Here is a 17096-nt window from a genome sequence, read left to right on the forward strand (position 1 = left end):
CAACCTGCAGGCTACTTTGAGGGAACCTAGGCAATTCAAGATAGATTGAGTGGCGAAATGCGCAAAAGCTTAGAGGGAAATCCAAGTTTTGAAATGTTCCGCTATTATGTCCATTGTGAATATACATGCAAAGAATCATCATCATGAAGTGTCGATCTAGCCCTTCCACCAGTTGTCCATCTCGTAGCTCCCATTGATACCCTATAACAGATTTAATCAGCTCCAAGTAGCTTATTCCTGATTGAAGAAACTGACCATTGTAATAAATCCAACCAGTCCCTGATTAATCACGCCTCCTAGCAAATGCATCTTGAAAATGGGGTTGTATTCACCCTCTGGACCGTGCGAGTCCTCGAAAATGTTTAACGAATCACGCCAATTACGCGTACGCCCGCGGATGTCACGAATAGGGTTTTCGACGTAAGGGTACATCTGTAAAGTGATCAATAGCTTTGATTCATGATAGTATTTAAAAAAGCCGGACCTTGTCGACTTGCATATTGAGGTCGTCCTCGAAGAAGAACTGGCCGACATGGGCAAGTTTTCCACCATCGAACGTACCGTTAGGATTCTCCGTCCAACTAGTGAAGACCTTGGCATGAACGTGAGTGGCACGGCCAGTGTAGTACCCAGGGAATATTGCTTCGGTACCAGTCATGAAGTTATCTGCATGCAAAGTCATACAATTACTTACTAGTAAACCGGGCGACACCATGAGAATCCGTCTGCCAAGCACCCCGTAGCCATTGTTCGTGGAAATTGGTACGGGGAAAGGCAGATAAAAGACCTGAACGTTTTCCTCCGACTTGTGGTTGTTCATTGACGAGATGCGGAGCAGGTTCAGGATGCCCTGCGTAGTGACCAGTTGCATTGGCTTGCCATATGTCAACGAGGACGTTGGGTAATGGCTTGCAGGTATTGACGTCGATGACACCAATGTCAAGGTAAGTAAGAAGACCGATCTGATACTCAGCGATGTTCTGACGGATAGGATGCCCGGAATTATGGTAATAAGGACCCTCGGTAACGATAGGTGCTGCAAGTTGATATTAGCAACGTGAAACTCAGATCAAAAGGGAGAAGGGAATGCTCACTTAAAACACAGCTATTGTTCTGCATTTCTGTTTCTTCTTCGATGACATCGCAAGCTAGTATTTCCTGCTTCCCTTGCGGAGTTGTTTGAGAGCCGGAAGGATAGGTCCCTGAATTGAAAAGGTCTTCGTTTGTGGGTAATGAAGGATTCCCAGCGCTCGGAATAGACGCAGGAGCAAAAGCTGCCTGGTTGAGCGGTAGACCAGACAGGACCTGTTGTTGCCATGCACGTTTACGAGCAGCTGTGAATTCTCCTACAGCGGGAGCGCACTATACAAAAGGTAAATCATGATGATAGATGTGACCTGTCAATACGACACACATAGTAAGCAGCTCTTTGTAACGCCCTCTGTGTCTCAATCTCTGCGTCGGTCTTGGGCTCCTGATGAGCTGATACACTGGCGACGCCAACCAGGCCAATAATCAGAGCCAGTGAATGGGTGCGAACCATGATGAAAATCTAAAAGCGGGTTGAGGAAAGTTAATTTGCCTTTGAGTGCTCTTTTATATGGGGGGACCATTGGAATCCGGAAGTGACGGTCAGCTGAGGGGAGGCCGATCGCGTCGTACAGAAGAAGCCATCAAAATTAAGTCTAGATCCGTAAACGGCAGGAAGAGCATCAGATGGCATTCCCCGGTCCCGCCTCAGAAAAAAAGAGTGTGTGTAAACCACCACGACAATTGCGACTCCAAGATCGCTTCACACAATATTCTGGAAAGTTCCAGGCTGTCTCTCTTCCACAAACACCTTGCCAGCGCCGATGGGTAGATAAGCACCAACTTGAATTAGGGTTTTGGAACTACTAGCTCACACGATGCACGCGTAATGATACCAGCTTGATACCAGTCTATCACAGGTGGGAACCAACGGATGGTACAGGAGACTACTGGGGGTGACAACACGATTTGAGCAGTATTTGAAGTCCCTGAGAAAGTCGGTATGTGTCCCCTTGTGGCCCTTGAGATTGACAAAATGTTTAAGATGGCAGGGACTACTTGCACAACTGCTATGGGAAGTAAAATTAAACTTGTAGAATCATCGCACTTGTAGTCTTTGGAAAATTGGTGTGTGTATCAATCTTCCATGTATAGTATTTCAGCCGCTTATGTCTAGATGTTATCTCTTTATCATTGACTATTCTTATGACAGCGTATACTTATCCTTATGCGTGTCAGGCGTATTCGTACTGTATATACACGCCATTACACGCCTTACTTTCACGCGACTCTGAAGAAGGCTCGACCAGTCGCTGGCATTATGGCCCGGGGATTCGTACGAAACGGGCTAAAGAGATTGCTCAACCGTTTCTGCGATCTTCCATTCTTCCCAATCCAACGCCATACTCGAGTTCAACAATGTCGTTATACTCGAATGATTATCAACAATTCAACTTTCCATGTCACACCAAAACTCTAAAGCTGATCGGATCCAAATATAAGGGAGAGGCAACAACATATATAATGAACGTACTATTACCGGTGAGTATAGAGAGTCAAAGGAGTCTATTCCACTTACTCCATTCATGCTCGTATTTCCAAAGACGTGATAATGTCTTGGAGAGCCAGCGTGCCTTCAAGTAATTTCAACGTACGGTCGATCATTGTTTCGTCTTGCTCTGTTTCTGCTTTTAACCTCAACTCAGCCATCATTTCCGCCAATGCTCCCCGATCTCCCTGATAATCCTCTGTCCTACTCCCAACATCTATCAAATGTACCTTTCCCGATTCGTCCACGAGTACATTCCGTGCACAGATATCCCCATGTTCAACAAGCTGCATATCTTCCTCTATCTTTGATGTCCCCAGTGCATCAGCAGGAATCGCATGAATAGTTACCAGCCCTTGCAAGATGTCGAAAAAGATCTGCCATCGAACAGTCGGCAAATGATCCAAAGAAGTACCTCCAAACGGAATGAGGAAACCCCGCATTCGCTCTTTCGTGTCGACAACACATGCTAACACTGGATTGCTCGCTCGGTATTGCGGAGAAGGTGAAGCCATTCTGACATCCTTTTCGAGAATAAACATTGGCAAGCTGCGAGATGGAATGGAGTATGTTTCCGATGCATGGGACCGAAAGTATCGTCTCTGCACATATACCGATGCGTTTGACAGTATAAGTTATTTGAGTGTCCTCGTATATATCCCTAGATAATATCATTTGTAGGTAAGGTCGGTATCAATATAGAAAGGTTTTGCCTGGGGTGGGCAACACACCGCTAAGCGAGGATCTAAAGCCCGGAGCATCTGAGCTGTAATAAACTTACCAGCTAGACACTAAGAGCAATATAAAGGGTAGGTGGGTGGGTTGACAAAAGATGAGGCTGTAAGAGGTCGGACGGTGAGCGTCGAGGGTGAGAACGAACAGGCGCCTAATCGAACTCAATCGCCACTCATTATCTTATCCTATGATAAGCCAACCTGCGGTTGACTTATCTCGGAACTATGTATGCACAGAAATCCAAGATAAAACTCATCATGTACATAACACTCGGAGTTGTCTATACTACTGTGTAGTGAGATGGCCAATATCAATTTCAAACTCTGAGACTAATGCAACCCCGCAAAGTCATTAAGTGACATTGAGTTTGTGCGTCTGGCTCAACTTCGAATGCTATGACATTCAGAAAACAGGTCCTACTCAAGACCTGAGGAATGTGAAGAAATGGTCGATTCATTGTAAAACACGCATCAACTAGATGCTTATGCTTCAAATTAGGCACACACAACCGAAGTACTAAATATCCCTGACCCAATGCGTAACCTCTGGCCAACGTCTGGACCACTGAAATTATCAGTCTCTTATGACTGGAATGTCCTTCTCTAGGATGCATGATATAAGTATAAGATTGCAAAATTCTATGAGAACTCACTTGAAAACAGTTAATCGCCCTCCGCTGCTGCAAGGCATTCACAAGTGCTACAGTCTTTAGCTATGCGCACATTGGAGATGATGACGCGGGTGGAAGTTCCTCGACAGAAAGCAGATCCAGTCCCAACCTTCCTTGCTCCACACTTTTGAGGGTGGTGTTGGTATAAATGACTACATGTAGACGAGTAAAAGTGCCATGTTCCACAGACACATACAGGATTGAGCAACTCATCTGTCGCCATGTAATCACTGGCCTTAAAGTCACCCGGAGCAACAACAGGCATAATGATGATGATCTTTGTAACACGGTGAAAAGTGAGGTTTGTGGAGATATGGGATCTTCTGGAATGCTGATGTTAACGTAGTATTAGACTAGCAGGTACTGTTAGTAAGTACGAATATCTAATTATTAGTGAGCTCACCTCAGTTGATATAAAAGCAACTGAGGGGGCTCGTGTACTCCGTCTGCGTGATCTATCTACAGCTGTACAGTATATAGTAATCATGAACGAAGATCAGCGTATTGTCACGAAGCGGCAAAGGCGGAGTGACTAACGGAGCGGGAAAGCGGAGCGACTAAGCAGAATGGCGAGGCGGAGCAACTGAACAAGGCAACAAGGCAGAGCAACTAAGCGGCGGCAGGCTGGTCCCAGATAATGACAGAGATATATTGAGTATCGTAGTCATAGGTAATAATAAGTAAGCACATACCTGGTCCCAGATAATGACAGAGAGGTCAAGATAAGGGACCAGGCTGTGGAGGGTTGGCTATATATACATAATCCGGTCTGCGAGAAACAACGATGTAATACTGTACAGTTTAGGAACAAGGAAGGTGGTGGAAGCCAGTAGAAGGAGAAGATGGGTCAGGTGGATCAGTAATCGATGGGGGTTTGACAGTGATGGGATGATGTATCGTACAAGTAAAGGCGTCGAGACGGTGAGAAAAGGAAAATGATAGGGGCTGCGTACTTTATGACACGTATACGAATTAGGGATAGTGGTCAAAGGTCAAAGCTGTATCTCTGACGTACGGAGTATTCCCCAACAGCTGATACGGTTTATATATGCACAGTTGGCATATGTGGGCCAGCTGTGGGTATATGTACCAGGGGTGCTAGACTGATAGCGGTTAATAACATGCTAGTCATATGTAGCAACTAGTCATAACACCACAACACCCACAGGCGACCCACAGAACCCGAGCACCGGCAAGAACAAAACACATAACCCTCTGGCCACTCCAAATTTTCACATCTACAGTCATGTATCACCATTTGGGATGGTATCATCAAATGGGACAAATTGAATTTTTACTTAATCTAATATTATACATGAACTCCTGGCTACATCAAAAGTTAAAAGACTTCATGCTGCACACTACTGTCAAATTTGAGAAGAGAGACCTAAAGTATTGCTGTCAGGATATCAAATTGAAGAAGTGTTAATTTGGGATGAAATAAAATTTGTTTGGGTCACTGTGTCAGTAATTGCAACAGAGAACTGCTGTAACTTTGCACTAATGTACTTCTTACATCAATACACCTGTTCACAAGCTTTGATTTAAGTAGAAGCAAGGAAACTATGTTTGAGACCAGTATCACATTCCCAAAGCAGATATGATAAGATATGAATTTCGAAGTCCCGACCAGGCCTTCAGCCAGGGCTGCGACACTCATCTCAGTTTGAACCACATTTACAATGGTTGGTCATGCTCACTCAGAACGATAAAAGAACAGGGCACACTCAGCATTGGTGGAAAAGTACATGCTACAGGCAATTGATCTTTACAAAACCAAACACGAGAAGGAGCATGGGATGTTGCTTAAAAATGTTTGTAATTTTATAGCACAACAGTGTTATGTAGATACAAAGCAAACTATCAAACTATTGGACTGAACTTTGTACAGATGAGTTAACAGTGGGCACAGTCACAGAGAAGCAAAGGAGGAACAGAGGTGGTTGAATGATGAAGAGGAAGAGGTTTTGATTAGTGAAGTGATATACTGGGGTGATTGAGGATTCCCTCTGGATCATCGACAGCTCAAAAAGCATGCCGATGAAATTGCCAGGTGTCAAGTCCATGCATCGGGACTCCATTTTGCCCCTTGGTACTCCAAGATCTACCGTTTATTGTAATCTCTTCCTTATTGTTCTTTCTCGCTACACATACCCTTTCATTCTAGTCTCTCCTTATTGTCTTTTACCTTACCCTGCAGGTACTACATGTATAGCTCCTAGTAGTTAGTCTGGCGCTCCACACCGTTGCGCCAATCCATAGATATAAGTACTGCCTGTACACTACTGTAGTTCCTCAGTTTAATTATCGACTTAGATTCCCTTTCTAACTCAGTCCATCTCTTAAAGTCTTCAGGCTCATTACCTCGATGCACTCTCTATAGCCTTAGGACTTATAAGTTCTCTGGCTCGCTCCTTGTCACCGGCGATACCGCCGCTCCGACTTGGCTGCTCCTAGTTTCTCTCCTCACTACTCTTGATCTCCGGGGACTAGCGGCGTAACGGCGGTGTTGTTAATAACTTCACTACTGTCCCACTCGACTTCCGCTCTTAGACACCTGTGGCCTCTGGCATGGTTACACGGTGTACATGATCTTAACAGTATAATTAAACTCAATCCGTTAACGTCGTACTGACATATCATTTTTTATGCCTCCAAAAACCCGAGCTCAATCTAGAGCTAACTCTGAAGAAAATACTTTCTTCACTACAGCCCAATCCTTCGCCCCTTTCTCCAAATCTATTTCTGCCATCAGTCAACCACGTCGCCATAATTGCGGTTTCGGTCCAGCCACAGTTCCTACTATGTTGATTCTTCCTGAAGCCATGAAAGAAGATCAGCAATGTCGCGACGAGGCAGGAAGCGGGAGGCAGGAAATCCGAGTATGCTGAGGAGCAACAGTGAAGAGGCACAGAGACAAGCACAAAGCACAGATAAAAGAAATAGTGATCTCAAACAACAGTGGGATAGCATCAGAGGCCAATCACACCAGTAATCAAAAGGGAATCTAGTTGTCCAATGACCAAGTTAGATAAGTAGTATCTAAGAGGATACAAGTACTTGCCTAGTTGCCCAATGACCAGGAGGTCGAGATGGGGAACTAGGATCTACCTACTGCTCTTTATATACTACTTCTGTCTAATGAGTAAGCGATTGTGAATAATGATGCAATATGGAACAAGAGTGAGGAATCAATATATACGAGTAATAATGAGTCAATAATGAATCATAACGAGCTAATCGATGAATAAGGATGAGTTGTATGGAAGCATATGGAAACAAATAGAAGTATTGGGATGGTCATGTGAACAAGTACAATAAACATGTGAAAAGAGATTGATGGGAACACACCGCTGATGGCGCATCAAAGGGCGCATCATGAGACTTCATGACAATAAGCGAAAGGCCCGAGAATCGAAGGGCCGCGCTGCCAAGGTTGAAGAAACCCCCAAAGCAACTATTGAAGTTGTTGAAGAGGAATTGGAAAACTAGTCCGCAGCTCTTGTTCCCCGGTATGAAACGGGAGCTGTGTTGATCAGGTTCGTACCTCACCTGGGGAGTTATATCTCAACACGTCCGCTCTTTCTTCCATTGAATGCTCTCTTGTAATATCTTTAACTACTGAATTTCTGTTATCCGATTCAGCTGCACTGGCTGAACTTATTTCTGCTCTTCTCAAATTTCCTACTTTTGTTGACTCTGGTTCTACTGACTCTTTTATCGATACTCGTTACGTTTCACAAAATTCCATTCCTATGACCAAAATCTCTTTGATGGTTCATTATCTTCTAAACCCATTACCGATATGGCAAATATTGCGGTTCGGTTCCCTTCTGGCGAGCTGCTCCTGTTGCCTTTTTATGTTACTCATTTAGATTCATCTTGTAAAGCAGTATTAGGTTACAGTTTCTTATCCCGCTACAATCTGTTGATTGACTGAGCATCTCAAAACATTACGTTCCGTAACACTTCACACTTTGATTCTCCACAGACATCTGTGCCTTCTGCCATCAACACCGTTGATGCAAAGGTCGCTGTTCCGCTACCAGAACCTTTGCCGTCAGTTATACCGACAATTCTGGAAACCCCTCCTGGGGATTCACTTTGCTCTCGGACTTCACAGGCCAAGCCCCTCTTGTCCAAATTCCCCTTTGAACCCATCTACTCTTATCCTATGGTCTCTCAATTCACTGCTCAGCTGGAAACTCCTGAGGTCGACATTTCACTGGTCAGTGCTGCAGTCTTGAACAGGGCTTGCAAGGACGCTGGTATGGAACCAATTCTTCTTTGTGCTATTCACTCAGAGGTCGCAGCCCGCGCCGCCGACTGCTCCTCCATCGCTCCTACTGTCCCTCCACTTCCTCATTCTATCCCAGCAGAGTACACCGAGTTTGCAGACGTCTTCAACGAGATTGCTGCAGATTCACTCCCTGAACACAGACCTTACAATCTGAAGATTGACTTGGAAGAAGGCGCTTCACCGCCTCTCGGTTGTATTTATCCTTTGTCTGAAAAGGAGCTAGTCACCCTTAAAAACTTTATTGACAAACAGCTGGCTACTGGTGCCATCACCCCATCTTCCTTGCCTCACGGCGCTCCGGTACTCTTCGTTCCCAAGAAGGACGGGAAACTTCGGCTTTGCGTGGACTTCCGCGGTCTCAACCGCATCACCAAGAAGGACCGCTACCCTTTGCCGTTGATCTTGGACCTCCTCAATGCTCCAAAACAAGCCAAAATCTATACCAAATTGGACCTCGCTCACGCTTATCATCTAGTCAGAATAGCAGAAGGTGACAAATGGAAAACCACCTTTCGGACCCGCTACGGGTCTTATGAATGGAAGGTTATGCCGTTCGGCCTTATGAACGCACCTGCTGCTTTCCAACGTTTTGTTAATGACATTTTCTCTGACATGCTAGATGTTTGCATCATCGTCTATCTCGACGACTGTTAAGATCATGTACACCGTGTAACCGTGCCAAAGCCACAAGGTGCCTAAGTGCGGAAGACGAATGGGACAGTAGTGAAGTTATTAACAACACCGCCGTTACGCCGTTAGTCCCCGGAGATCGAGAGTAAAGAGGAAGGAGCTAAGTAGCAGCCAAGTCGGAGCGGCGGTATCGCCAATGACGAGGAGCGGACCAGAGAACGTTCAAGTCCTAAGGTCGAGGGGAACGTACTTCAAGGCGTTGAGCCTGAAGTCTTAGAGAAGAGTTAAGTTGAGAAGGGAGATCTAAGTTGATAATTAAACTGAGGAACTACAGTAGCGTACAGGCAGTATTTATATCTACGGATCGGCGCATCGGTGCGGAGCGCCAGACTAACTACTAGGAGCTATATGAGTAGTACCTGCAGGGTAGGGTAAAAGACAATAAGGAGGAACTAGAACGAAAGGGTATGTGTAGCGAGAAAGAACAATAAGAGAGAGATTACAATAAAAGGTAGATCTTCGGAGTACCGAGTGGCGGAATGGAGGCCCGAGGCATGGACTTGACATTGACCCTCCATCTTCAAAAATCCTGTGAAATTCATGCCCAATCACTAACACAAAATCCAACTGAGCCAAAAGGCTACTATGACAGGATAATTGTCATAGGTGGTTGGGACTACATATACCACATGTATTAAGACCTCTCCGCATAATCTTAACAAATCCTCTAAGTCCAACAACATGACCAACAGCCGCACTACCAAAACCACCACCACTGTTGGCTCGATCTCCATTACAGGTGGGACCAACAATCCACCGATGACCCCGACCCGCCCTTCGATGCCGTGCCCTTCTGACGAGGAGCGCGAGTTGGAGGTTCAACTGAAGCAGACCCGTGAGAAAAATAGGAGGTTGAGGGAGCAAAAGAAGGCTGAGGAGGAGGCGGCGAGGTGCGCTGCCGCAGAGGAACGGCAGCAGCAAGAGTCTGCTGAAAAAAGGAGGATTAGTGGCGGCACGGAGCCATCGAGGTCCTCCTTCCAGTGAGGCTACTACCTCTACTCGTCGAGTGGAGGTAGAAGTCCCTCGTTTGGTTAAGAAGGGAAAAGCCCCGCCGAGAAACGAGGTAAGTACTTCTTTCCTTTGGTGGATCTAAATGGTTAATCCAATTAATAGGTGAGCAGGGGAGACCCAGATGATAGCAAGGATGGCAAGGACAGCGATGAGGATGATGAGGAGAAGGAGCCTTGTGAACAGTGCCAGGCGAAAAGGATCCCTTGCCTCCAGCAGGCCGGCAAGCGGAGCAGTATCATTTGTAAGCCCTGCCATGATGCAAAAGTACAATGTCCGTACTCAAACCAGCCACCAACAGTGAAGGAGGTGGTCTCCAACGTCAAATGGCCCAGTTGTTGGCTGATAGCCAGATACTCCGAGAAGGCCAAATCAGGGCTAACACCTATGACTGCCACATGATGAAGAAGCTCGAGTGGTTGATGAGGGATGCTGCAAGGAGGAGGGAAGGGTCACCGGAGGAGCCAATTGCCGGCCCATTGGTATTGCCGAAGAAGAGGAGGCGGTTAGTGGATAGTGAGGAGTAGCGAGAGAAGGAGAGAGAACAGGAGGAAGCAGGGGAAGAGGAGGAGGAAGACAAACCAGCACCGAAGAAGACCCGGTCAGAGAAGGGGAAGGAAAGGGAGGAGTAGTGTAGAATAGTGGCGGACATTGGACCTTGGCCCATCGGCCTCTTTTTGTATTCTTCTTGTAACCTTCTGCCCTCTTGATACTTTGTTAAATAATTTTTTTGGCTTTGTATATAGAAAAATGTCAATCGTGATTGTGAAACTGAAGGTGAATGGGCCGCGAAGCGGCGAAGGAAATAATTAGTTTTGAAGTATAAGTAGTTTAAGTATGAATGAAAAACTAAGTAACACAGCAATTGAAGAAAAGAATAAGCAATTAAGAGAGAGGGATAAACACTCAATTTGCTATCATTGTGTTTACCCTCTCGACACAATGAAGTAATCTTCGGCGGAGAACGGAACTTCAGGGAACGGAATAAATTGATTTTTTGTGATCAAAGTCCAGGTTTCTGAGGGTATCAAGTGTGGAATGCGGGTACCAGCTCATCAGCATGTAATTCATCAGCAGCAACCCAGGAGAATTCATCATCGGTACCTTCGTAACTGGCCCACCGAATATAATAACGCAGAGGACAGCATCTATACCTTTTGTCTAGCTTAGAGTCCAGAATTTCGGCAATGTTGTACTCCTCTTCACCATCAACTTCAATTGGAGGTGGATGAGATTGAGTACGATTCAGGAATGGATTTGGCATAACTGGCTCCAGCTGTGAGACATGGAAAACCGGATGGATGCAGCAAAGATAGTCTGGGAGCTTGAGCTCATAAGACAAAGTACCAGGTCGACTGATGACCTTGAAAGGACCAAGATATTTTTCAGAAAACTTTTCAGTAGGACGAGTAGATCGAATGTGCTTAGTAAAAACAAAAACTTCGGAGCCGATCGGGAATTCCGGATATGAGATTCTTTTCCTGTCAGCTTGTTCCTTGTAACGAGATTGAGCTAGAAGGATTTCCTCTCAAAGGAATACGTGGATCTCATCGAGGTTGACGACAAAGTCTCTGGCTAAATCAGACTTCATGTCGACCTCGGGCCAAACGGTGATGTTTGGATGGTATCCTTTGTTAGCAAAGAATGGAGTAATACCAGTGGAAGCATTAGGAGCGTTGTTATAGGCAAACTCGGCGATTGGAAGTAAAGGCGACCAGTCATCTTGTTGGTAGGAGCATGTTAAGATCATGTATACCGTGTAACCGTGCCAAAGCTACAAGGTGCCTAAGTGCGGAAGACGAATGGGACAGTAGTGAAGTTATTAACAACACCGCCGTTACGCCGTTAGTCCCCGGAGAGCGAGAGTAGAGAGAGAGGAGCTAAGTAGCAGCCAGGTCGGAGCGGCGGTATCGCCGGTGACGAGGAGCGAACCAGAGGATGTATAAGTCCTAAGGTAGGGTAGAGAGTGCTTCAAGGCAGTGAGCCTGAAGACTTAGAGGAGCACAGAGTAAAGGAGGGAATCTAAGTCGATAATTAAACTGAGGAACTACAGTAGCGTACAGGCAGTATTTATATCTACGGAACGGCGCATCGGTGCGGAGCGCTAGACTAACTACTAGGAGCTATACGAGTAGTACCTGCAGGGTAGAGTAAAAGACAATAAGGAGAGACTAGGACGAAAGAGTAAAGACAATAATAAGAGACTAGAACGAAAGGATAAGTGTAGCGAGAAAGAACAATAGGAAGAGATTACAATAAGAATGGATCTTCGGAATCCCGAGCGGCTGAATGGAGGCCCGCGGCATGGACTTGACAGTATCCCCCTCTTAGGCTTGAGCCCTCGAAAGCCATTAATACCGGAAGTTGGTTAGTCACCAAAGAAAATTTTTAAAGGCCGTCAGGATCGGGAATTTGGTCCATCAGTCAGCAGGAAAATTTTCAAAAGCCGTTAGTACCGGGAAATGGCGTTCGGTTCACCGTACACCAAGTACAATTCGAAAGAAAATTTTCGCTGGTCCGTGCGCAGTTTTGCCGTATAAAAGGCCCAGGGTTTTGCCGCTAAGGCCCTAACTTTTCCTCGAGTTTTTCTAAGTCCAACATGTCGGCAACCCGCACTACTACCACCACTACCAACCAACCCACTGCTAGCACCTCGTCCCGCCCCGCCAATCCCCCGAGTCCCGGCGCTCCCATCGACGAGGACGAAGACGAGATTATCAGGGAGGCCCTGGCGAGGGTCGAAAGAGTCAAGGCGCGGAAAGCAGCAGAGGCTGCGAAGAAGAAGGCAGCGGAGGAGGCGGCTGCAAGGAAGGCGGCAGAGGAGGCGGAGAGGAAAAAACGAGCGGCGGCGCAGGCGGCGGTGGCGAGACGCCAAGCTGCCCAAGATGCTCGGGATAGGGCCAATCGGGCGCAGGAGCAGGAGGACGGGGTCGTCGAGCGGAGGAGGAAATTGGCGGCGGCTGCCACTGCCAGGAGTCAAGGAGGAACTTCTACTGGGGAGACCTCCGCATCGCCGAGGAGGCCGGTAGTGGAGATTCCAAGGACGAAGAGCAAGGGAAAAGCCAAAGCCCAGGTGAGTCTTTGTTGTTCCTTATCGTGGAGTATTCTACTAACGTAGTTTTCTCCAGCCCGTTGGTGAAGACCCCGATGATGGCGATGATGGCGATGAGGACGACGACGATGAAGAAGACCGAGAACCTTGCGAAAGGTGCAAGGCGAAGAAAATCCCTTGCCTGAAGCAGGCTGGCAAGCGGAGTAGCGTCATCTGTAAGCCCTGCCACGATTCTAAAGTACGATGTTCGTACTCGGGTCGTCCATACACCGTCAAGAGGGAGGGAGGCGCAAGTCCGAGCGGCGAACGGCTGGCCGTTCTCGAAAGTCAGATGGCGCAGGTTCTCGCCGACAATCGGGCTCTGCGAGAAGCCAACTCAAAGTCCCACCAGTACCTCCGCCAGCTACTGAGGAGGCAGGAGGATGATCATGCCCGACTGATCTCACTGGACACTAGGGTGACGATGATGGGCATGGGAGAAGGACCGGCGACGGCGGGGCCGTCAAGGAGAACTACCGAGCGGCGGCGACCGCTGAAGCGACGGAGGGTCGTAGAGGAGAGTGAGGAGGAAGGCGAAGAAGAGGAAGATAGAGAAGTGGAGGAGAAGGAGACGGAGAAGGATGGAGAAGGAGAGGAGGAGGTAATTGAGGAGGAGACGGCACCGACCGAGGCGCAATCGGTGAAGGGGAAGGGAAAGGAGGTGGTAGTAGTAGAGTAGCGGATATCGGACTTCGGCCTTCGGCCATCTTGTTGTAATCTTCTTGTAACCCTGCCCCCCCTCGTATAGTTTTTGTTTCTTTTTGGTTTTTTGGACTTTGTATATACAAAAATGTCAACTCGATTTTTGAAATCGGAAAACGAATGGGCCGCGAAGCGGCGTAAGAAATAAATTAGTTTAGTATAATTATTGTAAGTGTAAACAGTAACTGAAAGGGGATGTAAGCAATTAAGAGAAAAAGATAAACACTCAATTTGCTATCATCGTGTTTATCCTCTAAACGCACGAAGAAGACTTCGGCGGAGCGCGGCGAAAAAGGGAAATGGAATAAAATGATTTTTGGTGATCAAGGTCCAGGTTTGTGAGGGTATCGGGCGTGGAACGCCGGTACAAGTTCGTCAGCATGTAATTCATCAGCAGCAACCCAAGAGAACTCATCATCAGTACCTTCGTAACCGGCCCACCGAATGTAATAACGTAGAGGACAACGTTTGTACCTTCTGTCCAGCTTGGAGTCGAGGATTTCGGCAACGTTGTACTCCTCTTCACCATCAACTTCAATTGGAGGTGGAGGAGATTGAGTACGATTCGGGAAAGGGTTCGGCGTAACCGGCTCCAGCTGTGAGACGTGGAAAACCGGATGAATTCGGCGAAGGTAGTCTGGGAGCTTGAGCTCGTAAGACAAAGTACCAGGTCGACTGATGACCTTGAAAGGACCAAGATATTTTTCTGAGAATTTTTCAGTAGGGCGAGTAGAACGAATGTGCTTAGCAAGAACAAAAACTTCGGAGCCGATCGGGAACTCTGGGTGCGAGATTCTTTTCCTGTCAGCTTGTTCCTTGTAACGAGATTGGGCTAAAAGGATTTCCTCTCGAAGGAAAACGTGGAGTTCATCGAGATTGACGACGAAGTCTCTGGCTAGATCAGACTTCATGTCGACCTCGGGCCGAACGGTGATATTTGGGTGGTATCCTTTGTTAGCGAAGAATGGAGTAATACCAGTGGAAGCATTGGGAGCGTTGTTATAGGCGAACTCGGCGATCGGAAGTAAAGGCGACCAGTCATCTTGTTGGTAGGAACAGTAGATCCTGATGTACTGCTCGAGAGTCTGATTGACACGCTCAGTTTGCCCGTCGGCTTCCGGATGATATCCAGAGGTATAGTGAAGTTCCATGGAGAGCGCTTTACCGAGAGCCCGGAAGAACGCCGAAACAAATTCGGAACCACGATCGGAAGTAACATGATTAGGGACACCATGCTTAGAGAAGACGTGAATAACAAAAAGCTCAGCTAATTGTTCGGAAGTAATGGTGTCGTGAGTTGGAATAAATATAGCTTGTTTGGAAGATCGATCCACGACGACTAGGATAGCTGTATAACCATTCGACATTGGCAGTTGTTCAATGAAGTCCATGGAGATAGAATCCCATGGGCGGACCGGAACCGGCAGAGGTTTCAACAAGCCGTAAGGCCGATGACGGCGGGGCTTATTGCGACCACAGATAGTGCAGGAGGTAACGTAGTCACGAACAAAGTCTCTGACCTTGGGCCAGGTGTATTGACGACGTACAGCTTCGAGAGTGCGGTTCTGGCCGAAATGGCCGGAAAGTGGATGATCATGGAAGTAGCGAAGGACTTGAAGGCGAAGATCGCCGTGATTAGGACATAATACGTCGTCAAGGCGTAGTAGCTTGTCGCTACCTAAGCTCCAACGTTCATTGGAAGGATCTTTTGCAAGTTCCAAACCAGCAACGGAGCTCGGGTCGGCGGGAAGGGCGAGAATGATGGCTTGGTGTAGGGCTTCGATATCCATGATAATCGAGGCTCGTAAAACCGGGCCTTCCAAGAAGGTAGCTCGAAGAGACGCAGTGAGTTGTTCGTTAGTAAATATAGGACGGAAGTTATGAGGGTTCACTTGGGCGTAGCCGATATCCCCCTCTTTAGGGTAGACGTCCCAGCGTCTAGTTATCGAATCAGGTTTCTCGCCGAGTTTCCCCGGTCGGAAGCGAATGACCATATTAAATTGATGTAAAAATTCTGACCATCGGACCTGTCGGCGTGTGAGAACCTTGGTAGTAGAGAAATACTCAAGATTCTTGTGATCGGTGACGACGTCCACCGGATCACCCGAACCTTCCAGATAATGACGCCAAGCTTTAAAGGCCTCGAAGATGGCGAGTAGCTCTTTGTCGTGTGTATCGTAGTTGAGTTCCGCCGCATGAAGCGTTCTGGAAAGGAAGGCTAGAGGATGAATTTCACCGTCAGCATATTGGATGGAAAGAATAGCCGCAATGGCGTAATCGGAAGCGTCGGTCTCCACGATAAGTGGGCGATTCGGCTCCCAATGGGCCAGTATGGGCGCAGAAGTGAAAGCGATTTTCAGATTTTCGAAGGCCTCTTGACAGCTGCTGTCCCAGATCCAGGACGCGCCTTTTCGGGTAAGCCGAGTCATCGGCACAACGATATCACTGTAATTATAAATAAAACGACGATAGAAGTTTGCAAAACCCAGGAAGGACTGAATGTCCTTAACCTTCCTCGGAACCGGCCACTCTAGAACGGTCTGGACTTTCTCCTTGGACATAGTCAATCCGTCGGGAGAAAGAATATAACCCAAATACTCAACAGTATCCATATTGAATTCGCACTTCTCGGGGTTGGCGTAAAGCCGATGTTTCCGTAACCGCCGAAGAACTTCCTTAACGTGTTCTCGGTGTTCTTCTGGTGTATCAGAGTAGATCAGAATATCGTCAAGATAGACGATGACACAGACATCGAGCATGTCAGAGAAGATGTCATTAACAAACCGCTGGAAAGCCGCAGGGGCGTTCGTAAGGCCGAACGGCATGACCTTCCATTCGTAAGAGCCGTAGCGGGTCCGAAAGGTGGTTTTCCATTCGTCACCTTCAGCGATTCTGACTAGATGATAAGCGTGAGCGAGATCCAATTTGGTGTATATTTTAGCTCTTTTCGGAGCGTCGAGAAGATCTGAAATGAGTGGAAGTGGGTAACGATCCTTTTTGGTGATACGATTGAGTCCACGGAAATCGACGCAAAGGCGAAGTTTGCCGTCTTTCTTCGGGACAAAAAGGACCGGAGCGCCGTGAGGAGAGGATGATGGGGTAATGGCACCAGTAGCCAGCTGTTTGTCAATAAAGTCTTTAAGGGCGACTAGCTCCTTTTCAGACAAAGGATAAATACGGCCGAGAGGCGGCGAAGCGCCCTCTTCCAAGTCAATCTTCAGGTCGTAAGGTCTGTGTTCAGGAAGTGAATCTGCAGCAATCTCGTCGAAGACGTCTGCAAACTCCGCGTACTCTTCTGGAATGGAAGGATGGAGTGGAGGGA

At 47.1% G+C, this 17096-nt stretch overlaps 2 protein-coding genes across 2 annotated transcripts; both read right to left on the reverse strand.

The window, feature by feature from the left end:
- Positions 1-156: 156 nt before the first annotated feature.
- C8R40DRAFT_1045531 (Intradiol ring-cleavage dioxygenase) lies at positions 157-1543 on the reverse strand (the record flags this gene model as incomplete). The annotated part of the gene is made up of 7 exons (XM_046224311.1): positions 157-201; positions 256-432; positions 485-642; positions 695-1036; positions 1095-1249; positions 1301-1362; positions 1415-1543. The coding sequence occupies 7 exons, from the start codon at positions 1541-1543 to the stop codon at positions 157-159; spliced, it is 1068 nt and encodes a 355-aa protein (XP_046086155.1).
- Positions 1544-2537: 994 nt separating this feature from the next.
- On the reverse strand, positions 2538-3454 carry C8R40DRAFT_1104706 (uncharacterized protein). Its single transcript, XM_046228076.1, has 2 exons — positions 3360-3454; positions 2538-3239 (listed from the first exon to the last, which is right to left on the reverse strand). The coding sequence occupies exon 2, from the start codon at positions 3118-3120 to the stop codon at positions 2614-2616; it is 507 nt and encodes a 168-aa protein (XP_046086156.1). The 5' UTR covers positions 3121-3239; positions 3360-3454; the 3' UTR covers positions 2538-2613.
- Between the last annotated feature and the right edge of the window lie 13642 nt (positions 3455-17096).

The sequence above is a fragment of the Lentinula edodes genome (genome assembly GCF_021015755.1).
Source record: "Lentinula edodes strain Le(Bin) 0899 ss11 chromosome Unknown C8R40scaffold_18, whole genome shotgun sequence".
Taxonomy (NCBI): Eukaryota; Fungi; Basidiomycota; class Agaricomycetes; order Agaricales; family Omphalotaceae; genus Lentinula; species Lentinula edodes.